At 40.7% G+C, this 26,844-nt stretch overlaps 1 protein-coding gene across 1 annotated transcript in view; it reads left to right on the top strand.

The window, feature by feature from the left end:
• The window catches only part of LOC145398631 (cytochrome P450 2L1-like), a 169,265-nt gene that overhangs the window by 29,905 nt on the left and 112,516 nt on the right, over window positions 1-26,844 (top strand). Inside the window, exon 4 of the mRNA XM_080271440.1 lies at window positions 6,123-6,341. Coding sequence (XP_080127566.1) covers window positions 6,123-6,341 — 219 coding nt within the window. The remainder of the gene's footprint in view (window positions 1-6,122; window positions 6,342-26,844) is intronic.

Raw genomic sequence — 26,844 nt, 5'->3', positions numbered from 1 at the left:
GGGGATAGAGAGAGTTTCTCGGTACCCTGTAGAATACCACAACAGATCTAGGACACATAACCACTCATTAGGGAAACAATTGCCAGGTCAAAGCGTCCAAGTACTGTACCAGTTTTAGGTGACAGTAGGTTACCTAACAAATATTGTCTTCATTGTGAGTAAATATTTACTCATCATAAGTTACACATCGTTTCACACAAGCTATGCGCACGATTACTAATTAAATAATTGTCACCTAAAATCTTATTATGGCATCAGGTCTTTTCAATGACATCCTGTAGCTGTGCGGCATGAGTACTCGTACGGTACCTTCAAGGACCAGCCCCAGACCAGCTGTCTGACCATCACCGCAGCACAAACTACCACCTGACCAGTAAACCAGTCCAGCTATGTTTCTTCAAATTCACAATGGTATTTTTTCAGTTACGGAAGGAAATACAAATTATCAACATTCTCTTCCTCAGATTATTCTCTTTACAAATTTACACACACACACACACACACACACACACACACACACACATATATATATATATATATATATATATATATATATATATATATATATACATTTTTTTTTTTGTATGTGAAGATGAAGGAACCAAAGGCCATGAGCCCGCATAACTGTTCCTTCCAAGAGAAAAACAAAATACAAGAGAGAGCCAAATTCAAGATCCATGCGTTTCCAGATGCCTGGACACACTGCGTTTGAAAGACTGGAGATCATAGGAAGCAGGAAATACAGACAGAGGGAGACAGTTCCAGAGTTGACCTGTTCCATAAATGAAGGATGGGAGTAACGGTTAACTCTTTCATTAGAGAACTGGACAGAAAAGGGGTGAGAGTTTGCTGCTAGACGGGTGCTACGCGCCCGTCGTATAAGTGGAGGAATGCATGCAGACAGTTCAGAGGAACAGTGACCATTGAAGTAGCGATAGAAAAGAGATAAAGATGCAACATTGCGGCGAAGAGACAGAGGTTGAAAGGAGTCAGTAAGAGGGGGAGAGTTAATGAGACAAAAAGCCTTTTACTCCACCCTATTGAGAAGAGCTGTATGTGAGGAGCCTCCCCACACATGAGAGTTGTACTCCACACAGGGGCGGATAAAACCCCTGTATAGAGTCAACAATTGTGCAGGGGCAAAGAAGGAACGGAGTTGGCTTAGCACACCCAATCGCTTGGAAGCAGATTTTACAAGAGATGTAATATGATCTTTCCAAGACAAGTCCTGAGCAAATGAAACCCCAAGCATGTTCAAGGATGATGCAGGATTAAGTTGAGTATTATTAAACATAAGTGGGTATACCTGTGGAAGATTTTGTCGGGTTGATAGGTGCAAAAACTGAGTCTTTGACGCATTAAAAACAACCAGATTATTTTTACCCCAGTCAGAGATACGAGCCAAGTCAGAAATTAGGTGTGCCATAGCCTCATCCCTTGCCTGTTGAAGTAACTGCTGAGATGGACGTTGTGGGAATCGAATGGAAAGGTGAAGGGTGGAGTCATCAGCATATGAGTGGATAGGGGTAGATGTACAGCTTAGAAGGTCATTGATGAATAAAAGGAAGAGAGTTCGTGATAGGACAGAGCCCTGAGGAACACCACTGTTAATAGATCTAGGAGATGAACGATAGCCGTCTACACCAGCGGCTATAGAACGACCAGAAAGGAAGCTAGAGATGAAGGCACAGAAAGAAGGATAGAAACCGCAAGAGGGCAGTTTGGAAATTAAAGATTTATGCCAGACTCGATCGAAAGCCTTTGAGATGTCAAGTGCAATGGCAAAGCTTTCGCCAAAGTCCCGAAAGGAGGATGACCAGGAGTCTGAAAGGTAGGTGAGAAGGTCGCCTGTGGAGCGTCCCTGACGGAACCCATACTGACGATCAGAAAGAAGGTTGTGATAGGAAAGATGCTTTAAAATTTTTCTATTAAGAATAGACTCAAAAACTTTTGAGATACAGGATGTTAAAGCAATTGGACGATAGTTAGAGGGTTGGGAATGGTCACCCTTCTTTGGGACTGGCTGAATGAGAGCAAACTTCCAGCAAGTAGGAAAGGTACAAATTGACAGACAAAGGCGAAAGAGTTTGCCTAGGCAGGGTGTAAGCATAAAAGCACAGTTCTTGAGAACAACAGGAGGGACTCCATCAGGCCCATATGCCTTATTAGTACTGAGGCCAGCAATGGCAGAAAATACATCAGCTGAAGAAATTTTAATGTTAGCCATGAGGAAGTCTGAGGGGGGAAGTGATGAAGGAACAGCACCGGAATCGTCTAAGGTGGGATTGGAGGAGAAAGTCTGAGCGAAGAGATCTGCTTTATCAGTAGAAGAAATAGCTACAGAGCCATCAGAGTAGAAAAGAGGAGGGAAGGATGATGAGGTAAAGTTGTTAGAAAGGTTTTTGGCAAGGTGCCAGAAGGAACGGGGAGAGTTCGAGTTGGAGAGCTGAGAGCATTTTGTACGGATGAAATTATTTTTAGCAGAGCGAAGAACAGACTTAGCACGATTCCGGGCAGAAATGTATAAAAGATGTGATTCGGGGGTGAGTTGGCTCCAGTACCTTTTATAGGCCCTCTCCTTGTTGCGGACAGCATGAGAACAGGCGTGATTAAACCAAGGCTTTCTTGCGTTAGTCAAAGGATATGAGAAAGGAATGTATGCTTCCATGCCCGAGAGAATAACCTCCATAATGCGCAAAGCACACCCAGATGGCTCCCGGCCATGAAAGCAATAATCATTCCAGGGAAAATCAAAGAAGTACTGCCTCCGGGCCTCCCAATCCGCAGTTCCAAAGTGCCAGAGACGACGTTTTTTGGAGGGTCCGCAGGCATTGCCGGAGCGATAGGACAGGTTAAGGTGATAAGGTTATGATCGGAGGAGCCCAACGGAGAGAAAAGATTAACAGTGTAAGCAGAAGGATTAGTTGTAAGGAAGAGATCAAGTATGTTGGAGCTCTCTCCAAGGCGGTTTGGGATACCGGTAGGGTGCTGTACAAGCTGCTCTAGGTCATTAAGGATAGAAAAGGTGTAGGCTTGTTCACCATATATATATATATATATATATATATATATATATATATATATATATATAGATAGATATATATATATATATATATATATAGATAGATAGATAGATAGATATAGATATAGATATATATATATATATATATATATATATATATATATATATATATATATATATATATATATATATATCTCAAATAGTTATTCAGGGGCATGTCCAGCCACCTTCCTTTTGATTCAGTGATGTTATGTCTTGCTTGTATATTATGTTGACGTTCTGTACGAGTAGTCGTCTGGTAGCTCGATTGTCAGACTTACTATCAACACGTCATCCATAACACCATGACTGTCGGGATGAAGCCGAGGTTACATGTGGTACACTGTATAGGGTCATTCTAATGGAAGGTGATAGAGAAATGTTGAGCACCAAATTATCTCGTTAATTCCTGCGTTAGCAATTAATCTACCGTTAAGAGGAAGTAAACAGCTTGGGTAAATCAGACTGAATATTACAAACCCAAAAATTTAAAGTCATATCAATTGACGCCTCAATAATGTAGCGAATGTTATGGTCTCTTCATTTTTATCTATGCTACTAGTCAATCAACGTAAAGCAGGAATAAGTAAACATTTTGTAAATTCATTACAGAAAACAATGATTCCTTCCCCTTGACAGTGAAAAATGAAGACATCAAAACTCCACAGTTAACCGGCTCAAGTCTGCATGCTATGGACATGACCAGACAACAACCCACCGTCCAGTAAAGGCGGAAAGCAACACGCGCCCTCCACCTTGACTACTGTAGATTGGTTTGTCCGAGACTGCACATATGCAAAAAAAACTGCTAACCGTAAGAAAAAACGTTTTTAGCGAAACTTTGCGGGGCTCCAGTAACTGACACTCCACTTTGCTCCTTAATGTTCTGTCATCTTATGAAGTGTTTTGACCACCAACTGTGTAGTGGCTTCACGTCCCCTGCATGGCGCTAGCATTTGTATTACTTATTACCAGGAAACACAGATGATTTATATCAGAAAATGAAGATTGTGAACAAACAACAGAGAAGAGGATATGTTACTTTACATGAAGACAAATAGTGGAGAAAGTTTGTGAGAAAGACTACAAGGTGTTTATGGCACTTATGGATCTGGAAAAAGCATACGACAGTATAGACAGAGAAGGATTGTAGAAGGTCTTGCGCTTGTACGGTGTAGAGGGTAAGCTGCTAGGTGCCATCAATAGTTTTTATGATGGTAGTGAAGCATATGTAAGGGTAAATGGGCATCTAAGTGAATGGTTCACGATCGTTGTGGGCGTGCGACAAGGTTGTGATGTCCCCATGGTTGTTCAATGTATATATATGAAGAAGTAAAAATACGAGTAACGGAGAGGGGGATGGCGCTGGTAATGAATGGTGATGGATGGAATATCTCAAATTTGTTGTATGCTGATGATGCAGTACTACTTGCAAATACCGGACAAGAACATGGTAGACTAATGCAGAGTTTTGCTGATGTCTGTCAGCGTCGTGCCTTGAGCGTAAATGTAGAAAAGAGTAAAGAGATGGTTATTGAGAGAGAAGTCGGCTCCAAGAGTGATATTACAGTGCATGGACAGAGACTGGAACTGGTGAGATAGTTCAAATACCTGGGTACAGAGATAGAAAAGAGGAATATGTGCAAAAGAAGTGGAAAGTGGAATGACACAAGGAGGGAAAGTAGCTGATGCAATGAAGGCCTTGATAAGAAACAGAGGCTTGAGTGTTGCAGCTGCACGAGGTTTACATGAAGGAGTGTTAGCGCCAACTTTAATATATGAAAGTGAGACTATGGTGTGGCATGAAAATGAAAAGTCAGGAGTAAGAGCAGTGGGGATGGGACTGCTGTGGAATGTATGGGGAGTACAAAGAGTGGACAGGATAAGAAATAATGTGACTCATGAAAGATGTGGAGTGAGGAAGTCTGTAGACACTAGAACCGAAGAGAGTGTACTGAGATATGGTCATGGGGAGAGAATGGATAACAACAGAGTGGTGAAAAAGGTATATCGGAGCGAATTTGAAGTGGGAGGAGGCAAGGTAGGCCAAGGAGAAGGTGGACAGATATGGTGGATGAGTGTGTGAAGAAGAGAGGTTTAGAAGTCAGTGAGACTAGGGGACTGACAAGAGATCGAGCTGGGTGGATGAGTATTGTGAGGTGAAGCGCATGATCAGGGATTTGGCACCCCTTTTTAACGTGACTGCGTCCGGACTGATTCTATCGGATAGGTTTATGTGAAGCTACAGTAAGAGGTGACTGTTCTTAGCGTATCAGATACACCTAGGATTCCGGGGGCTTGAATGGTGAGGGAATGGAAGCGTGGTCCATTGCACTGGGCAAATCTGGGCTGTCTGGACGTTGCTACTCCTCACCCTGCCCTAGGGTGGGAAAGGAGGTCTAGATGATAATGATGACTCCTGATGAAATGGTCCGTATATTGCGCCCAAGCTGTGGTGATCTGCTGTGGCTCAATCTGCTGGTGTGAGTATGGCAGACAATTCGGCATCGTCATGAATTTTTTCAGCCAAACAACCAGTGAACGTAAAGAAACAAAACAGACGCAATAAAGCAAGAAAAGGATTATGGGAAGCACAAAGCAATGCAGGGTAGATATTGATAACGCTCACTGAGGCATCCCCACATCATAACGTAAACCAAGAGGAGAAGGGGTAAATATATGGACCATCCATTAGTTTGCTGAGACAGTCACACTCAGCAGTAAGAACAAGTTAGTGTTGGCGTGTCAGAGGATATGTGACATTTATCTCTGGGGGTGTATTGGATAGAACGCCTTGCTCAGAATGACAGCTTTACATCGGTTTGATCCCAAAAGAGGTGACTGGAGTTTTTCTGATCATATAAAGCCGTCAAAGGCAGTAGGATGGTCAACTACCCGTAATTTGCTGGGCTACAGTACCCAAGCTTCGGGTTCCATCACTTCAATGGAAGTAGAATAGGATGGCTGTTCCTCTCCCACTCCCCTTTTATTTGTATTTAATCCAAAAATGTCCCCAAGACTGATGAGATGTCATCCTTAACTTTCAGTATCTCGTCCACAGGAGTTATTTCCAGCAGTGGTCTGCGTTGGCACAACAACAGGCGGTTCACTCTGCGGCAGCTGCGGGACCTGGGCATGGGCAAGTCGAAACTGGTGGCGGCAGTGCACACACAGGCCACGCAGCTCGTGCAAGAGCTCAGGAAACAGGCAGGCAGACCAGCGCCACTGCCTCATGCACTTATCGTTTCTATCGTCAATATCATCTGGCAGATGGTAGGAGGTGAGACAGTTTTAAAGTTACAGGCTTTCTCCACGAGTTATATCTGGTCCTGTACAGTACTATGAAACTGATGGGTAAGTGGAGCCTGATCCTGGATGGAATATATATATATATATATATATATATATATATATATATATATATATATATATATATATATATATATATATATATATATATATACCTATCTGTATCTATCTATCTATCTGTCTGTCTATATATCTATATATATTTATATCTATATCTAGCTATCTATCTGTCAATCTATCTATATATATATTTATATAGATAGATAGATAGACAGACAGACAGATATACACACACACACACACACACACACACACACACACACACATATATATATATATATATATATATATATATATATATATATATATATATATATATATATATATATATATATGGTATGTATTATATATACATATCTGTCTATCTATCTATCTATCTATATACATATCTGTGTTTATCTATCTATCTATCTATCTATCTATATACAGTATATATATACACTATATATATGGTATATATTATATATACATATCTATCTATCTATCTGTATACATATCTATCTGTCTATCTATCTATCTATCTGTATACATATCTATCTGTCTATATATATATATATATATATATATATATATATATATATATATATATATATATATATATATATATCATCATTAGCCATCACAGATCCATTGCTGAACAAAGGCCTCCCCCAACCTTCTCCATAAATTCCTTGACTAAGGAAACCTCTGCCACGTTTCCCCTGCAAATTTCTCTATCTTATCTCTCCACCTCCTGTCTGGTCTTTCTCTGCAACGCTTACAATCTCTTGGTGTCCAATCAGTCAGGCTCTTGCTCCATCAGTTATCCCTCATTCTTGCTACATGGCCTGCCCACCTCCACTTTTGTTCTTTAATAATCTATAATGTCTTTCCCTTTAGACTGCTCTCTCACCCAAGTTGATCTTTTCCCGGCTCTTAAAGATATTCCCAACACTGACCTTTCTATTGCTCTCTGAGAACGATTAGTTTATTTTCCACCGATATGTTAGTTTCCAGGTCTCACAACCGTACGTCCTAGCTGGAATTATACGTACGTTATACAGTTTTCGTTTCATACACATTGGCAAGCTACTTTTCATAAAGAATTTGCTTAAAAATAAGCTTTCCATCCAATTGTAATGCGTCTCTTCATTTTGCTATCACGATCTTTCGTTAATTTTAGTATTTGCCCCAAGTAATTGTACTCCTCAACTTCTTCAAGAATTTCCTTAACTTCTTCTCATGACACTCTTTGGTATATGTGGATTGAACATCTATGTATATAAAAGAGCTGCATTGTTTGTTTGTTTGATTGTTTGTCCTTCAATCACGTCCAATTCACGGGTCAGAGACCCCCAAATCCACACACACACACACACACACACACACACACACACACACACACATATATATATATATATATATATATATATATATATATATATATATATATACTGAATCAGGATGACCCAAGAATGGTTTTAGGGGGTCAAAATTCAGATCTGCGCCATTTGAGGTCACCGGTAGAGTGTCCACCTTTTTGGCCGTGGCACTGCAGGATACCCCTGCAGCCCAATTTTTGCCATGGAGACTCACATGGCCTCCAATTCGGACATAGGCTATGTGATGTTGACCTCCGAGGTCGTTTGAGGTCACTGGTCGGAGACCATTCGAGGTCACCGGTAATCCACGCTTGAACAACTGGACCCAGCAAGCCAATTTTTGGCATGGAGACTCACATGGCCTCCAGTTCGGACATAGGCTATGTGAGGTTGACCTCCGAGGCCATTTGAGGTCACCTGATAGAGATCATTTAAGGTCGCTGGCAATAGTAAACAAGCGCAACAAATACTGTGCGTTAGTCTGCCAAAGCTGAAATAAAAAGTTCCTGGACCGTTTATAATCCCTCTTCAAAAGCATAAGAGGTACATGGTCGTTCTGGAGGAGAAAGAAAGACTGAACTAAAACAAAATTAACAGGATTAGTGTTCGCCTTTTTGTCCCAGCAACGCTGGGTACTTCTGCTAGTTATTTTAGTTTTATTCCGGTTCATATTTAGCCCTACTTTGAGACTTTCTCTCTTCAGGTCATTTAACGTTTCTTGCAATGTCTCTGCTGTTTCTGAGATTAGGACAATATCATCTGGAAATCTATAATGGTTTAGCTTTTCTCCATCCATGTTCTCCCAGTCTAGCTTTCTGAAAATACTTTCTAGGCATGCTGTAAATAATTCTGGTGAAATTGTATCTCCCTGATGCACGTCCTTCTCAATCTTAAAATTTTCCCAGGCTGTATGTAATATAACTGTAGCAGTTACCTCTTTATTTGTGTTTTTCGAGCAGTTTTACAATGTTCTCATTTACTCCTTGTTCTCGCAATGAATTTATAGTTGCTATGTGCTCCACTGAGTCAAAAGCTTTTTTGTAATCAACAAAACCTAAGCACACAAGTTTATTACATTCTACAGTTTTCTCAGTTAGCTGATTAATTGCGTGATCGGTAGTAGAATAACTGCTTCAGAATCCGGCCTATTCACGAGATTGGTTTTCCTTCAAATTTGTTGTTATTCTGTTCTTAAAGACTTTAGTGAAGAGTTTGTAAATGACTGATAATAAGTTAATAAGTCGATAGTTACTAATATCTCTTGGGTCGCCTTTTTTGTAAAGTAAAATAACTATTGCGTTACACCATGTTTTGGCAATTTTCTTCTTTTTTATACATTGAGTAAATAAGTGGGTGAGCCTGTTATATACTTCCACTGCAGTATCCAACAGTAGACATGCTACTATTCCATCTTCTCCTGGAGCCTTCCCTCTTTTCGTATTGTTAAGAGAAATGTTTACTTTGTCTGGCTTTACCTCAGGTAATGCACTTGTGTCAACTGAAAAGTTAGCTATTCATACTACTGTCTTTGAAGCATACAGTTCTTTGTAAAATTCTTCAACTCTCTTCACCATCTTATCTCTCCATTTAATGACTTCACCGTTTTTGTCTTTCAGTGATATAATTTGTTGCTTTCCTAGTGCCATTTTACATCGCACCTGTTTCAGACTTTTTCCATTTTTGATGGTTTCTTTGATCTGATCCATGCTTTTCATTTTTCTTCTCTTTGTCTCCTATTTAATTCCGCTCGTTCTGTCTCATCTTTCTTTGCTTTTACTTGCATTTCTTTTTTTTCATGAGCTCGAGTGTCTTTCCCAAATACTCCTTGGCTTTGGTTGTATTAGGTTTCCCTATTACCTCCCCTGAATCCCTTAGCACTTTCGTTAGTCTGTCATTCAACTCATCAATGTCACATTCAGCATTACTTTGAGCCTGAAATTTGTTCGTTATTTCCTCCTGGAAGACTGCTTTGTTTTCATTTACTTTTACTGGGCATATCTTTATTTTTATTTATTTTTTTTTTCACTTCTGAAATTGAACCTGGCTGTGCAACCCACCATTCTATGGTCATTTTCCCTATTTACTTTGTTGATAACTGTGACATTTGTGGTCATGTTGTTCATATCTGCCATAGTGAGGTCGATTTCATTCTTGTTTTTTGATGTGGACTTCTCCAGGTCTATTTTTTCCCTGTTCTTTTGTGAAGGAATGTGTTCATTTTTCTCATGTTACCACCATTTCTTCTCTTTCATTCCTTTCTCCAACTCCACATTTTCCCATACATGCTTCTCCGTTTGTTTATTTGCCAACTTTTGCATTGAAGTCTCCCACGTGGCCTTTTCTTCTTCCATAATCTGGGAGATGTCATCATAGAATGTTTTTATTTCTTCATCTGAGCTTTGAGAAGTCGGTACATATACAGTACTTACATTACTTTCAGGATTCCGGAGGCTTCAATGATGAGTGAATGGAAGCGTGGCCCATTGCATTGCGCAAATTTGGGCTGTCTGGACATTGCTACCCCTCAACCTGCCCTAGGGTGGGAAAGGAGGTCCTGATGATGATGATGATGATAATGATGACTTTCAGGGTGTATTTTTTTGCACAGTATAATTATAATCCATACTGTTATGTCAGATTGATTGATTGATTGACTGAAAATAATTAAAATCTGGCGGCACAACTGCCAGGGTCATATGCCGGCGTGTTATGTCAGATATACTGCTGAATTTGACAATGTTGTCTGCAAGATTTATGTTAATCAGAAATCCTAACCCATTAACTCTTCCATTTTCTTTTCTCTGTAGTAGAATAGGTGGTTGCTGTCTTCGAGCTGAAATTCTTTTTCTTTTCTGTGGACCTCAGTCAAACCTACACTATCCCAACTGATGTTTTCCATTTCAGTCATTAAGTTATTAAGTTTCTAATCTTCTGTGAAGCATCTTACATTGTACAGTTGGCCACAAGATTCCCTGAACACTTCTAGCGACATGTGGAAACCGCATCCCGTTTGTTTACTCGAGAGTAGTAGTAAAATTCCATGAATGAAGGGCCGATGATGTGTCGTGACTGCTGATTGGAAACCAGGGTGAAAAGTTTCCACGTAAAGAATGTTAGAAAATATTTAGTGCCTTGGATAAATAAAAATAAATATTGTATATAAGTATTCAAGGTAATATATTAGTGAGGAATAGTGGTTCAATGCATAGACATGAAATTCATCATACATAAATTATCATGCAGCGATATAGGAAACAAGGTGAGGAAGCCCAATATCCGGGTAGCTGACAACCCTCAACTACGAGTGATGAAATACTCTTCTAATCATAACGGATCGAGTACTGTCAAGAATGCGACCTCCCAGTACTTTACTCAAAGCTTATTGTCGAAGACAGGAAAGAATAATCGAGTGGCGAAGTGTTATTGTAATGAATATTACATTTAAGTAGTAATGATCTGAGTTTCGAGTAGATTACCGGGAATCACCACACGCTGGCGTGAAAGTCCTGGCCAACATTAAATTCGGTTGCCCTACACAGCCAGCTTCGCATTTGTGTTTAATCCTTTGACTGTTAGTTCTTCCCTTACGTTGAATAAAATCGTATGGTGTTAGCCACAATAATATGCCGACTGATTCTAATATTAGGGAAACTGTTAATACTTGACCGTATTCTAACCTTCCTTATACAGCCTTATATTCTTAATCATGACTGTTTCATCTTTCCTTCCCCCCACCACACCCTGACCTTCCAACTCTCCTTCCCTCAGCCTCACTCTCACGTATTTTTCCCTTCCTCCACTTCACTCTCACCTTCCATCTCTGCTTCCCTCCATCTCACCCTCACCGTCCATCCTTCCATCCCTTTGCACTCCCACCTTCCAAATTTACTTTCGTCTCTCGCTCAGGCTTTGCCTCCCTCCGCACATTCACCTCCCATCATTTCTTCCCTTCCCCTCACTCTCACCTTCCATCCTTCTCCCTTCGAGCTGCTTTCATTTTCCATCTTTCCCTCTCCGTCCTCACTCTCACCTTCCATCTTTCCTTCCCTTCTTTTCACTCTTGTCCTCTTATCTTTCCATCTCTTCTGATCGCGGTTTCCTTCCATCTCTACCTACTTATCCCTTATGCACACCAAATATATCCGTATATTAGCTCTTTCTCTATACCAAATATATACACACATCTACAGTATTTGTCTGGCCTACCCCTTCATTTATAAATGTCTAGCTGCCTTATTTACGTAGGTTTGGTTTGCTGTGGATACAGCTGAAGGATATTTTTGCGTCGAAGCGAGCGCTAGGGAATGGCCTGCGGTATTCTTATTCTTGTTGGTGTTGTTGTTGGCAGACTCGTCGATACTCTCAAAAAGTGGTATTTAGAAGCAAGTTAGAGCAAATGTCCACAGAAGGTAAGTTGTATCTATTTAAACAAGAATAACTTTTTGTTTAAAACGTTTTTGGATTCCTGGTCATCTAAGGTGTTGTGTGTGTGTGTGTGTGTGTGTGTGTGTGTGTGTGTGTGTGTGTGTGTGTGTGTGTGTAAGAATGCCACCATACAATGAAAGTATTACACGGCGCTTTTGTATGAGTCATTATAATACAAGGTTCAAACTGGTGCGATGCGTGGCATACAAACCCCTCTCACTACCCCCTCTACAGAATAGGATGCCAGTTTAGCTTCTACTGTACTGCAATACAAAGCTGGAAGTAGGTTGGTCCACCTTATTCCCCCCTGTCCCCCACTTTCTTCGAACCCCCCACCACACTAAGTCCACTGTTCCACATCTTGCCAGTGTGTCAGGGAGAATATTCTCATTTTCACTCTGTCCACTTCCTTTACTAATGTAATGTCTTTCGACCACCATATAACCGTTCTATTTGTTAAAAAACACATGTGGGATTAAGAGATAAAGATACCTCAATACTGATTAAATGGATGCAGAAAAATGGCAAGTGTAAATTCTGGATGTGTGATATTCCAACTCATCGTCCTTCCTTTATGAGCAGAATAGTGGGTGATGAAGGAATGTTATGGTAACAACTTTGAAACCATTACAGTACACCACAGCATACACTTAGTTACAGAGAAAGTAACGTCTCATTACAAAGAACTTTAGAATTTTCGATGGAGAGTTCACAGTGTCGTTGGCTTCATATTATATGAACTCATATTACCTTTACATAAATATTACAGATATATACATAGTTCACATATTCGTTGCATATATATATATATATATATATATATATATATATATATATATATATATATATATATATATATATATATATATATAAAGGAATATCAATACCAGGGCTTGTAGGAACATCTTTAATGGTGACGTTTCGCAATATCTCATTGCATTGAATGTATTCTTATCTTGAAATTTTACCTGAATGTTCTTGCTTTTACTACACTGGTTTCTGCATTTTAGTGTATGAATGTTTTTATTATTTGATGACTTAAGTAGGATATCCATTTGCCTTAGAATATTTCTTAGTTATTTTCAATGCAAAGTTTGATCAAAGACATAAATATTTTTACCATAGCTAAAATAAATTATTACTTTTAGGTCTGATGATGCAATGAGATATTACGAAACGTCACCATTAAAGATGTTCCTACAACCCCTGGTATTGATATTCCTTATTCGCCTGCGCTTTCCAAGCAACCAGTCAGTCGCCAGTATATATATAGCTTTAGGGGTATAAGTCTGTTGAGTGTTGTAGGTAAGGTTTATGGTAGAGTGTTAATTATGAGAGTTAGAAAGGGTACAGAGGGAGTGATTGGTGATGAGCAGTGTGGCTTTAGGAAAGGGAGGGGATCCGTGGATCAGGTGTTTCCTGTGAGACAAATGTGTGAAAAGTATTTTGCGAAAGGCAAGGATGTGTTTTGGGCATTCATGGATTTAGAGAAAGCGTATGATAGATTTGATAGGGAGGCTTTGTGGACTGTTTTAAGATTGTATGGACTTGATGGTAGGTTACTAAAAGGGATGAAAAGTCTTTATGTAAATAGTAGAGCTTGTGTAAGAGTGGGAAATGCTGTGAGTGACTGGTTTCCCGTGAGAGTGGGGCTGCGACAGGGATGTGTGATGTCGCCTTGGTTGTTTAATATTTACATGGATGGTGTTGTAAGGGAGGTGAATGCAAGCGTTTTAGGTGGAGGTCTGAGTGTGGTGAATGTTGATGGTGGAGAGTGGAATCTGAAGCAGCTGCTGTTTGCAGATGATACTGCACTGGTAGCTGATTCAGAGGAGAGATTGAGACAGTTGGTAGAGGAGTTTGGAAGGGTGTGTGAAAGAAGGAAATTGAAAGTAAATGAGAATAAGAGTAAAGTGATGAAGTGTGCGAGGTTGGTAGATGGTAGGGGGATGAATATAGTTTTGAATGGTAAGTTGCTTGAGGAGGTAGAGTGTTTTAAATATCTAGGGTCACGTGTTGCTGTGGATGGAAGAATAGAAGCAGAAGTGAAGTTTAGAATAAATGAAGTAGGAAAGGTGCTGGGAGGAATGAAAAAAGTGTTTAGATGTCGTTCGCTTAGAAAGAGAAGGCTGTATGAGGGTGTTGTGGTACCGACTGCGTTATATGGGGCTGAAACTTGGAATATGGGTGTAGCAGAGAGGAAAAGTTTGAATGTAATGGAGATGAGGTGTCTGAGGAGTATGTGTGGACTGACTCGTATGGATCGAGTGCGAAATGATGAAGTGCGAAGGAGAACTGGAGTTGTTTGGGAGATGGCTGGTAGAGTTGAGCAGAGGGTGTTGCGATGGTTTGGGCATATGGAGAGAATTGATAATGAGCGATTGGTGAAAAAGATAACTAGATCTGATGTGAGAGGTGTAAGGCTGAGAGGAAGACCACGAACAGGAGGGATGGACGGTGTGAAGAGAGCGCTGGATGCGAGAGGGATGTCTGTTGAACAAGGAAGAGTGGCTGTGCGTGACAGAAATAAATGGAGAGAAATTGTGAATGAATAAGTGATGACACAGCCCTGAGGGGATATTCTCCCGCATTTGGTCTGCTCAGCTAGTTAGGTTAGGTGCGGGTAAGGGGTTGGGTCTGTTATGATGTGGCAGGGGTAAACCAGCTCTGCTGTCGGGCCCTGCTGCGGATGTCACTGATTGCATTGCGCAGTTGACCCTTGTGCGGTGTGGTGCGGTGAGGATGTGTCCGTTCTTCCCTTTGGGGCTAAGATGCGAATGAATGTGTTTGAATGGATGAGTAAATGGGGAGTGTGTCGTCCTGTCTCGGCTACCTCCATTTCCTTGGGGGAAGCAGCCTAGGTATATATATATATATATATATATATATATATATATATATATATATATATATATATATATAGATATATATATATATATATATATATAAAATTTCCATAGATAGACAGATAGAAGATAGGTAAATCGATAGATAAAAACCAAATTTTATATTTATATTTTATCAATTCAGGAGTAGTTAACAACAATTTAAACAAGGGTTCGAAAAGTAACATTATGTTGTTATTTAGGTTTCTTTTAGTGAAGCTAGTGAGGCTACACAGGAAAGTGTAAACAAATGGGTAAATTATAGTGCAACAAAATGAATCCCATATGACTCAAGCCTTTACAAAATTGATCAGTACCGTGTCCAGCCACCATGTTTGTCAATAACATTTTGTAAACGGTCAGGAACAGACGGAACATGATTATATACTAATCCAGGCCTCCTCCTCAACACTTCCCATTCTTGTTGGACATGTTGATGTAGCCGTTCTCTCGTCCTCTCTTCCATTGGCTCTCAAACATTCACAATGTTGGCCCATATATTTTCGATTGGATTCATGTCACAACCCTTACTAGGCCAGTCCAGAACTTCGATGATTCTTTGCTCCTGAAACCACTGTGTTACTACCTTGGCAGTGTGGATTGGACACCTATCATGCATGAAGAGGACTCTTTCTGGGAATGGGAGAGCATAGCCCCGGACAGATGGCAGCATAACTTCCTCAAGTATTTCTATGTATTAGTCAGCAGTAAATCGACCATGAATTGGGGTCACCCCTCCCACACCGTGCAACCAAATCCACCCCCATGTATTAGCAGTTATATGTCCACTCCTAGCCTCGTCAAAGATATGTTCCTCGTCATATCTGGTGTTGTTTCAGCGCCAACAATGGATCCTTCCATGTGTTGTGGATGAAAATGTTTTTTCATCACTAAATATGACTCGTCCCCAGAAATCGAGATCTTCTTGAACATATCGTTGGGCAAATTGAAGCCTGAACAATCGGTGCCTCGCTGTCAGCTTCTCCTTCCTTGCTGGGATCCTATTATGTATTCCTTGCTCGTGCAGTCTTCTCCTTTCTAATTCCGCCGACACATCAAGCTGGAGATCATCACGAATGGCGACAGCATTGGTGAAGGGGTTTGCTTCAGCAGCATTAACAATCCTCTCATCCTCGGCAGCAGTTGTTTTCCGAGGCATACCTGTCCGGTGGTGATCTTTCAAATTTCCCTCCTTTTCCCATCTCCTCAGCCATAAGTAAACGGTTGTCCGGGATATCCCAAGCTCTCTTGCTATTTCCGTAGGGGACATGCCACTCTCCCTCATCCCAACAATCCTTCCTCGTTCGGCGACTTTTTCTTGGTGATAGTCCATTGTCGTGTTTCCGCTGTGCGATCTCTGTGCTGACTGACTGTCTTCACGCACAAAGATATCCGAATACACATTGGTGTTTTAACCCGGTGGTTTCATCGAATCACACTGTGCAACAGGTTTCAGTCAGAGGACTCAAGAAGTCCGGTTCAGGTGCTACAGTCGGAGCATGAATTGCCAAAGCAAAAGCTATTATTCTGGCTAATGCTAGACGGATTTGCCCTGCTGATGGCCAGAAGTCCCAGTTTGAAGAGGTTACTATGCTCCTTATCCTGGCAACAATACTCTCGCTCATTCGTCTGCTTCTCATACCTCCACATCCACGGCCACTGACGAACCTTGTCGCATTCCCAACATCAGTTTCGTCTAAAGACAATTCATGTCACTATGCTGTCCTTACCTACTGCCAACACATAAGCTTATGCAAAATATGATCACCTACGGGCCTATGACCAGGTTTTATCTCAATAATACTTGACCAATAACCACGATATCAGTGTTCAAAACACTTGAGATTCTGAATGAATGATTGATGTGTTATCATGGTTCCACAGTTATCATGACCAACGTACTGTAACAAAGGGAATAAGGGACTATATATATACAGAGAGAGAGAGAGAGAGAGAGAGAGAGAGAGAGAGAGAGGGAGAGAGAGAGAGAGAGAAACATAGGAATGATGTGAACAGGAGGGACGGACAGAGGGAAGGTGTGAGTGAGGAGAGAAAACTGGAAAGTAAGAGTCAGATGGAAGGAAAGACGGAAGGTGAGAATGAGAAGAAGGGAAAGATGGAGCGTGCATGGGATGGAAGCAAAGGCGGAAGGTGAGAGAGAAGAAAGGGAGTTTGGAAGGTATGAGTGAGAAGAAGGGAAAGTTGGAAGGAGAGAGTGAGAAGAAGGGGAAGATAGAATGTGAGGATCGAAGGTGAGAGGGAGAGGAAGAAAATGGAAGGTGAAGGCGAAAAGAAGGGGAAGATGGAGGGTGGGAGTGAGGAGGAAGGGGTAGTGGAAGGTGAGAGTGGACAGAAGGGAAAGATGGAAGGTAAGAGGGAGGAGGAGGGAGAGACAGAAAGAAGCTGGGAGTGAGGATGGGGAAGGAAAGATGGAAAGTGAGAACAAGGTGGAGAGAAGGAAAGATGTAAAGTGAAAGTACAAATTATAGAAATCTAAGCAGGAGTAGGACGAAGAATGATATAGCTATATAGAAGGTTCAAAGGCTGTGAAGGATTAAGTAGAAACAGGAATCTGGCTATGTAGGGCGGCAGAATATGCAGTCCATAATGCTGGGATGGGATTGTAACACGACATGTATGATGATTCACACTGTCATCTACGCAAAACTCAGTGGTTTATCACGTATACATTTATCTTAGTTTTTCCTGGAAAGCTCCAAACGTAGTTCAGAGTTATTAATGTTGTTTCTGTAGAGAACAAAAGTATGAAGGATGGAATATTTTCACGTTGCATTCATGACGTACTCGAACCGTTTATCTCCGTTTTTTGAACAGTATTTCAAAACATTTCCTTGAGAGTTGCCGGTTTCACGGATATTAAGTTGGTTCACCGTTTTCTCAGCATCGGTAGGAGATAAATAGTATGCATTCATGAACCCTACAACCCTCACAAATGAGGCAGTTTGTAAATGTTAAATGCATTATTATTTCGTTGTGTTTTAGACACTAAGTACTTTCTATTATCTTCAGTAAGGAAACTTTTCACCCTGGTTTCCAATCAACCAATCAGCAGTCACGACACATCATCGGCCCTTCATTCATGGAATTCTACTACTACTCTCGAGTAAACAAACGTGATGGGGTTTCCACATGTCGCTGGAAGTGTTCAGGGAATCTTGTGGCCAACTGTACCTAAAGATCTTCACGGATATCAGGTTGTTTATAATATCCCAGTCTCTAATTTGCCGACACAGTTTCTACTCATATAAATATATATATATATATATATATATATATATATATATATATATATATATATATATATATATATATATATATAAATATATTATGGTGAAAAAGAAAAGTAGAAACTGTCCACTTCACAAGGCTATACATGTTCCTTATCATCACTGAAGGCACTAGGCTTATGTGAAAAACTGGATGAAATGCACAATTTTTAGAGGTCACTCCCGATGATGTACTTCTGAAAAAACGAACTGAAAACACAGCATCGATGGCCTTTCAACTAAAAATGAAATATGTATTTTCAACATTTCCAAACATAGACTTTATTTGAGTGCTAAAAGAACACAGAAAGTAGTAAGTATAGGAATAATGCATCACTTTGTCTTCATCAAAGCAGCTTTCGTCGGAACTGGCAGTCTTTTCCGGTGGTCAGCGACGAGCTGCAGTATATTCTGCTTTTGAGTCTCGTCTCTCGTCAGGACATCCATGTACGACTGGATGAGAGCTACACCTCTCTCAGCACAGTCGTTGACAACCTTCAAATGTTTGCACTTGATCAGAAGCGACATATACCTGGGATCTGTCAGCCAAAGGTTGGGTGTTTTCACCATGAATGCTCTGGATCATCTTGTCTTGTCACAGAGAGTAGGTTGAAGAACTTCAATGAACGTCTGGTGATGTAAGTTTTGCTCTTTGACCCGGTACCCTGGTTTCGGTAAAGATCTGTTGTTCTTCAATACACTGTACTTTTTGTGAAGCTTCTGGAGCTTGTGAATACCCGAGTCTACCCTTTGGGTCTGGATGCGTGCTTTATCCCAGATCATCATTACCTTCTCAATGGTGCTCTTAGCTCTACGACTGATTGTAAGACGGTTCTGATGGTGAAGTATGAATTTCCTGAGGACACTGGCATCAGTTGGCTGACGAGCACCCAATATATCTTTACTGGGTCTGCCCAGAAGCCATACTTTTGGACTGCTTGTCATAGGCATGACCTGTGAATGGAACACACTGATAAGCAGGGTTTCATTATAACTATCGATAATAATACTCATCAGAACATTATGTTGATATCTGGATACTTATGATCATATGCTGGAGACAATGATTATATTACAATGTGTTTGGTATTAGAAATATTCCATTATTAATGAATCAAATATTCATCAACAAGTGCCTGGTATGTGAAGCGCAAAAACCTAATATATCAAAATAACTTTTCTGATAAGTGTCATTATTGGTGATTATAATAATGATATAAATTTCACTTGTCTGATCAGAGTAATTCACTGCTCGAAGTCACAACACGCTAGTCATCAGTAGCACACCAATGTACGTCCTATTGCGTGGATAAATAGTTATCCACTGAGTGACTGAGTGACCACGGAGTCATCGACGAGCCAGCCAGCGTACGCTGCGGCGTGGACATGGTGCTTTTCCGACTGCGCTGGAGTTTCCAACAGATGGCTGCAGCATGCAGCAGTGGTACACGCATGTTACAATAAGTATGTCTACAGACTACCGGTCAAGCTTTATGCAATGTTTAGTTCGATAGTTGTCACAGTTTTAGGATAGTTACAGGCAGTTACAAGCCACATATAGACCATTATACATTTTGATCAAACATAATATTATCAGGATCACATACTTTTCCTCCAGGGAGTGACCTCAAAATATGAGCCAATTTTCTCGATATTTTACACGAAAGTTCGTTAAGTGATATGGAACAGAAGTAGCCTTGTAGAGAATAATAAATTTGAAAAAAAAAAAGTTTTTTGGGTACATTTTGGGTCACTGTAATATATATATATATATATATATATATATATATATATATATATATATATATATATATATATATATATATATATATATATATACATATATATATATATATACATATATATATATATATATATATATATATATATATATATATATATATATATATATATATATATATATATATATATATATATTGCCAGACACCATAATCCCGTAAGGGGTGGCCGTTTGACTTTGAGTTATTTGTTTTACGGGGAGGGACACTAACCCTCCACCAACCCATTTGTTGACACGTAGGGAGCACGTATGGTTTGGTTATATGGTTACCATCCAGCGTTGTAAATGGTTTCCTGGTTTACAGGAAACCATTTGGCTTGTCACTCAATGTAAAGCCACCCGTAAAGGAAAGAAAAGCAATAAGAAGAGACAGGAAAGATGGAAAAAATGGGAAGAGAGGAGGACAGACAGAAAAAGAATGATAAAGGCTAAGGAAGAAGTAGGCAGCACTACATCAAGTGAGTGGGTGATGGTCGCCACCACCTACCACATATATATATATATATATATATATATATATATATATATATATATATATATATATATATATATATATATATATATATATATTTATATATATATATATATATATATATATATATATATATATATATATATTGCCGAATCACTCTAAAGCACTTAAAAGCCCAAGAACGTTCACACTATTAAAAAAAAAAAACTGGTCCAGTCGGGTTTAAAGCTACCACTGACTGGAGTCGAGCACAGATTTCTTGAGACACTGTCAGTCTCCACGTTCTGTCAGCTTCTGATATGTGTCTTTCTCAGCGCTGCAATGGTATGATAACATAGTCCCATCTGGACACTCATAACGAAAAATAACTAAATAAACAAAATGAATAATGTACAGTTGGAGAAATTTCCGCGCGGGACACTGTGTAGATGGCAGTAGCAGCGACAGACAGAAATGATCTGGTACTAGTGCCTGGGGTGAAGCAGGGGGTGGGATTTACGGGGAAGGTGAGTGATGGGGGAGAGGAAGAGTGGTGGTGGGGGTAGGTGAGTGTTAGGGAGAGGTTAAGTAGCCATTAACTGTGTTAATAAACTCTGCGTAGATAATCATTCCAACAAGATTTTTCTGTTAGTAACAAAAAGTAGTGGCAAGAAGCTCCTAATGTTGGTTCAGTATTTGATGGAATAAGTTCAAAACCTAGGCAAAGAGATATCGGCAGTATGTAACCTTATTCTTTGCATTCGTCATCCCGTCCCCTCATCGGAAAGCTTTCTATTATTGACCGAGAATATACAGATATTTAGAACTGATTTCAGTTGCTTCTCATGCAAGTTGCTTAACAAAGATACTGTAACTTTCATTGTAACTTGTATTGAATACTGAATTTAACATCCTGTAATAGTCCATTTTATATTTGTATAAGTCAACTACTGTTATCTTAAGACCGGACGCTGGCAGAATAAGGAAAATACATCATTTAGACAGACGGTGTAATTTGTTATCCTTACATTGTCGTTTCGGCACTTACCCTGCGTTCGGATGGATGAGCCTGGCCTTCATAAATTTAAGCATATTCCAGTCAACACTTTCCTAGGGCCAATCCCTCATATCTTAATAGGCCTATATAACTTTATGCTTATGTGCATACGTGCGTGATTATACGAGTATTAAACGTGCATACTCTCTCTCTCTCTCTCTCTCTCTCTCTCTCTCTCTCTCTCTCTCTCTCTCTCTCAGTAGATTACCTTACATACAGTCACACCGGTAACCTTTCGGTTGGCAGGAATAAGGTACAATCAGTCTATTTTTCAATTGTCATCTAAAGTGAATATGGACATAATGTCGCTATTAAAGATGGTGATATATTTGCCAAAATACACACAACACTCACACAAAATTACCAGCACTATGTAAGACTTGCATTGCTACACATTGTGCATGCACCTAACGTTTTGCGAAATTTTCGTTGTGTAATATCTACAAATGTGCTAGCAGTGGCGGTCGCCCAGTCCACACAATTGTTGTAACCAGCCTCCACACACACACACACACAACTGGCGTAGTGGTAATGCTTTCGCCTGCCATCTAGTAAGACGGGGGTTCGCGCCGGATTGGGTGCGAAAAGTTTCACGAACGAAATGGCAGGTTACTGTTTCTCTTGAGGGAGGGAATGGTTGTGTGCGTGTGTGAAGGTCACAGCCTTGCCCTAGATTGGACTACATGAACTCTCAGCTCTCTTCCTGGAGGGTAATGAGCTGATGATCACGCCAATCACGTTATCCTGACCGACCCGGTGAATTACACACACCCAAACGCATTAAATTTTGGTAGGTAGTTCTCCACTCCGCCCACTCCTTCCACGCACACCAAGAGATAATATCACAAACTTACTGTCTCATACAACTCACAGTTGAGGAAAATATAGCTGAATAATAATTCTTTCTGGGAATTAGGTCGAAGGAAGGACTTATTTGTCCCATTACATTTAAACAAGAAATGTTTCTCAACCCAACTCTTCTATTCTGCTGAGTTTCTGATAAACTTCATGCATCTATCTAGTACTACGCGTTCCAACATTTGTCTGGATAAACAAATATTATTAACTGAACCAAGAGCAAAAGCCGTCACTGATAGAATGAGCCAGTACCAATGACCATGTTGGGTTAGTACTCGGTTGGCAATGATCTTGTAAACCAGTGCTTTCCAAACTGGGGAACTCGCCCCCCTTTGGGATGTGTGAGGTAGATGGAGGAATGACGTGAAGCCATCTTCCAAAAGTTGCTATTATATTGCTGTATGGCGCAGAAGCCTGGCCGTTGAGGAAGAATGAAGAGAAACAGCTGGAGAGGACAAAGATGAGGATGCTGCGATGGCTGATGGGAGTGTCACAGAGAGAGAAGGAGGAATGATGACATCACAGCAGAGGCAGGAGTTGTGTCAGTTGTGAAGAAGGCAAGAGAGGCACGTTTGAGGTGGTATGGGCATGTGACCAAGATGGAGGAAGTTGATGCTGTGAAGGTGGCATGAAGGAGTCAGGTGGAAGGGAGAAGAACGAAGGGAAGACAAAGGATTAGGTAAAGAGATGGAATTGAGAAAGAAATGAGGCAGTTTGGTCTGGAAAAAGAGGACGCAGCGGACAGAAGTTACTGACGAGAACATAAAAGAGCGGCCGACCCCACCAGGGACTAAGGCAAAGATTTATATATATATATATATATATATATATATATATATATATATATATATATATATATATATATATATATATATTCAGTTGCTGTCTACTGCATCAAGTCATGGCCTTCACAACCACAGCCAGTTAAGCAACATACAATTCACTATGATGTGATGGATATTATGACTTTAAATATTATTACAGGTTGAAGAAGTTATAAGACCCAGCAATTTTCAAAGAATATGCCGTATAATTAAACAAAAAAGTAGGAATATGCACTTACGCTGCCTGCAGTCCTGATGGACCCAGGATCGAATCCCGGCTGGGGCAGGGAACAGTTTAAGGATTTGAATTCCCTAAAAGCGGATTTTCCTGATCTACCAGATGACCCGCCGAAATGTCATAACAATACCCCCGCTAATACCAATACACCAGTCCTGTATGAGTCAGCCCTAGCATGTATTCAACATGGACGGCAGGTGTTAGCGCCGAAGTGGTGACATGTGGAGGTCTAGGAGGACTACTGAGCCTTGGGATAGGTCACTGCCCCCGAGAAATAGGCCCTGAAGCCTTTGCCCAGAGTCGGACAAATAAAAAAAAAAGGCAAATGCGTGATTATCCTAACCCTGCTTATGAGTCTCCATGAGATAAACTGAGAGAGTTAGACAGCAAGAGACCCAGTATTATACACTGCACAACACTCCCACACGCAGACGCTACTGATTGACCTGAAAAGGTCTAGGTCTGGTTTATGCTTAAATTAGTTTGTGACGAGCAGCCAGTATGTGCTTATGATTTAGGAAATATATCAAATAATAGAGAAGTGGTAGATGGGGGCGCCAATCATCCACCCACTTAGTGTAGTGGTACCCTGTTTTTAGGGCAGCTCTACATCGAGTGGCAAGCCAAATTATTTCCTGTAAACCAGGAAATCATTTACAACGCTGGGTGATAACCTTATAACCAACCAACACGTGTTCCCTATGTGGCAACAAGTGGGTTGGCCAAGGGTTAGTGCCCCTCCACGGAAAACAACTAACTAAGAATACGAACAAGGAGCCTCGGACCAGGACTGACCAAAAGATGACGACTGAGGACCGTACAAAGGATATGATACGGATGGCGACGTGGAATGTAAGGGGTGCAAATGATGAGCTGAAAGAAAGAGAGATTGTCCAGGTGCTTGAGGGTGCGAAAGTGGATGTATGTGGATTAACTGAAACTAAATGGTTAGATGAGAGTGTGAGAGAATGGGAGTATGGATGGGGGATATGTGCAGGAGTAGGTGAGAATGAGAGGGCAAAAGAAGGAGTGTGCATTGTTGTGAGTAACAGATGGAAGGAAAATATAAGAGAGTTGGTTCAAGGATTGTGTGGGTAAGACTGAAAGTTGGAATACAAATGTGGGCGATTGTGTGCGTGTATGCGCCAATGCAAGATCGTGCAAGCAGAGTGAGAGCAGAGTTCTGGACAAATGTGGAAGTTTGCATGGAAAAGTTTGAAAGGAATGAGAGACTGTTCTTGATTGGTGATATGAATGGTAAAGTAGGGAATGTGAAGGTGGATCGAGTAGTTGGTGAGTGGGGTGTGCTTGCTGAGATAGATGAGAATGGCAGTGCTTTAGTGGACATTTGTGCTGGGAGGGGGTTGGTGATAGCAAATACCCTTTTCAGGCATAAAATGATCCACAGGTATACATGGCGAGTGATGAGAAGGGTGGATGGTGAACTGAATGAAAGGAAGGCAACGATTGATTATGTGTGTGTGGATGAAAGGATGCGAAGATGTGTAATGGATGCAAGAGCATACAGATGTTGGGGGAGTGGACTTTCTGACCACCACTTGGTGGTGGTCAGAATCAAGGTCCAAGTAAAATGGAGAAATAGAAAAAGAGAAGGACGGGAGGAAGGAGTAGATGTAAGGAGAGTGGAAAGGTTACAGGAGGATGAGAAAAAGGTAGAATAGAAACGGGAAGTGGAGGAGCGACTGGGTAAATATGAATTGGAGCAGGTGGGGGACGTGGAAGGTGTGTGTAAGATATTCACAGAGGAAATATGTGCAGCATGTGAGGTGGTGTGTGGGGTGAAGAGAAGACGGAAGGGGGTGCAAGGAACAGCATGATGGAATGAAAAGGTGAGACAGGCTGTGGCACAAAAGAAGAAAGCATATAAAGAATGGATGAGAAATAGGGAAGTGGAAGAAGTTGAGAGACGGAAGAGAGAGTTAAATGTAGAGAGGAAGAGAGGGGTGAGAAGATTAGTAAGAGAGAGTAAGAAGAGAGTGGATGAGGAATTTAGAAGGAATTCGAGTGTAAAGTGGAGGGAATGTAAGAAAATGTTCTGGAACGAGGTAATGAGAGTCAGACAAGGTGGCAAAGAAGTTAGTAGGGGGAGTGAAAGATAAAAATGGTAGATTACTAGTTGAGAAGGGAGAAAAAGTGGGCAAATGGAGAGAACACTTTAATGCATTGTTGAACATAGAGAATGAAAGTAATGCGAGTATCAGAGGCTGGGGAATGGCTGGGAGAAGGAGGGAGGTGAGAAGACAGGAAGGAATCAGTAGGGTGGAAGTTGTGGAAATATTGAAGAAATTCAAGATGGGGAAGGCCCCAGGAATTGATGGAGTGTGTGGTGAAATGCTGAAGCATGGGGGAGAGATAGTACTAGAATGGATGTGGAAGATGTGCAGGTTGGCCTGGGAGGAAGGTAAAGTCCCAGATGATTGGAGGTCAGGCATAAATATTCCCTTGTACAATGGGAAAGGGGAAAAAGAAGTGTGTGGTAATCATAGGGGCATTTGTCTTCTTAGTGTAATAGGAAAAGTATACAATAGGATACTTATTGACAGAGTTAGGGAAATAACAGAGGAATCAGTTGGAGAAGAATAGGGAGGATTTAGGATGGGAAGAGGTTGTGGAGATCAGATATTCATTCTTAGATCTTCAGTGGAAAAGTGTCTAGAGAAAGGAAGCATGCGGCCTTCATGGATTTGGAGGAAGCATATGACAGGGTGGATAGACAAGGATTGTGGAAAGTATTAAGAATATATGGAGTAGATGGGAGGTTGTTGAATGCTGTGAAGAGTATGTATGAGGGTGCTAAGGCTGCAGTGCGTGTGGATAGTTAACTGAGTGAGTTTTTCTACTTGAAGGTTGGGTTGAAATAGGGATGTGTCATGTCTCCATGGTTGTTCAATCTGTATATGGATGGGGTTGTAAAAGAGATACAAGGTAGAGCAGTCGATGTTGAAGTGGACCTAATGAGAGAGGGCAGTGTTTGGAAACTCCCTGCACTGTTGTTTGCAGATGATACTGTGTTGTTAAGTGAAGACGAAAGGGAGCTGCAAGGCTTGGTGGATGAGTTTGGGAGAGTGTGTAAGAAGCGGAATTTAAAGGTGAATGTAGGGAAGAGTAAAGTTATGGTCTTCGAGAGAGGTGAAGTTAGTGAAAGTACAGTGAGGCTGGATGAGGGGGAAATGGGAAATGTGCATTTAAGTGCTTGTGCAGTGTGA

This window comes from Coenobita brevimanus, chromosome 46 (genome assembly GCF_032717465.1).
Source record: "Coenobita brevimanus isolate Jiangsu-jjx chromosome 46, ASM3271746v2, whole genome shotgun sequence".
NCBI classification, from domain to species: Eukaryota; Metazoa; Arthropoda; class Malacostraca; order Decapoda; family Coenobitidae; genus Coenobita; species Coenobita brevimanus.
The sequence above is the reverse complement of the archived record's forward strand: the minus strand, read 5'-3'. Positions and strand labels throughout refer to the sequence as shown.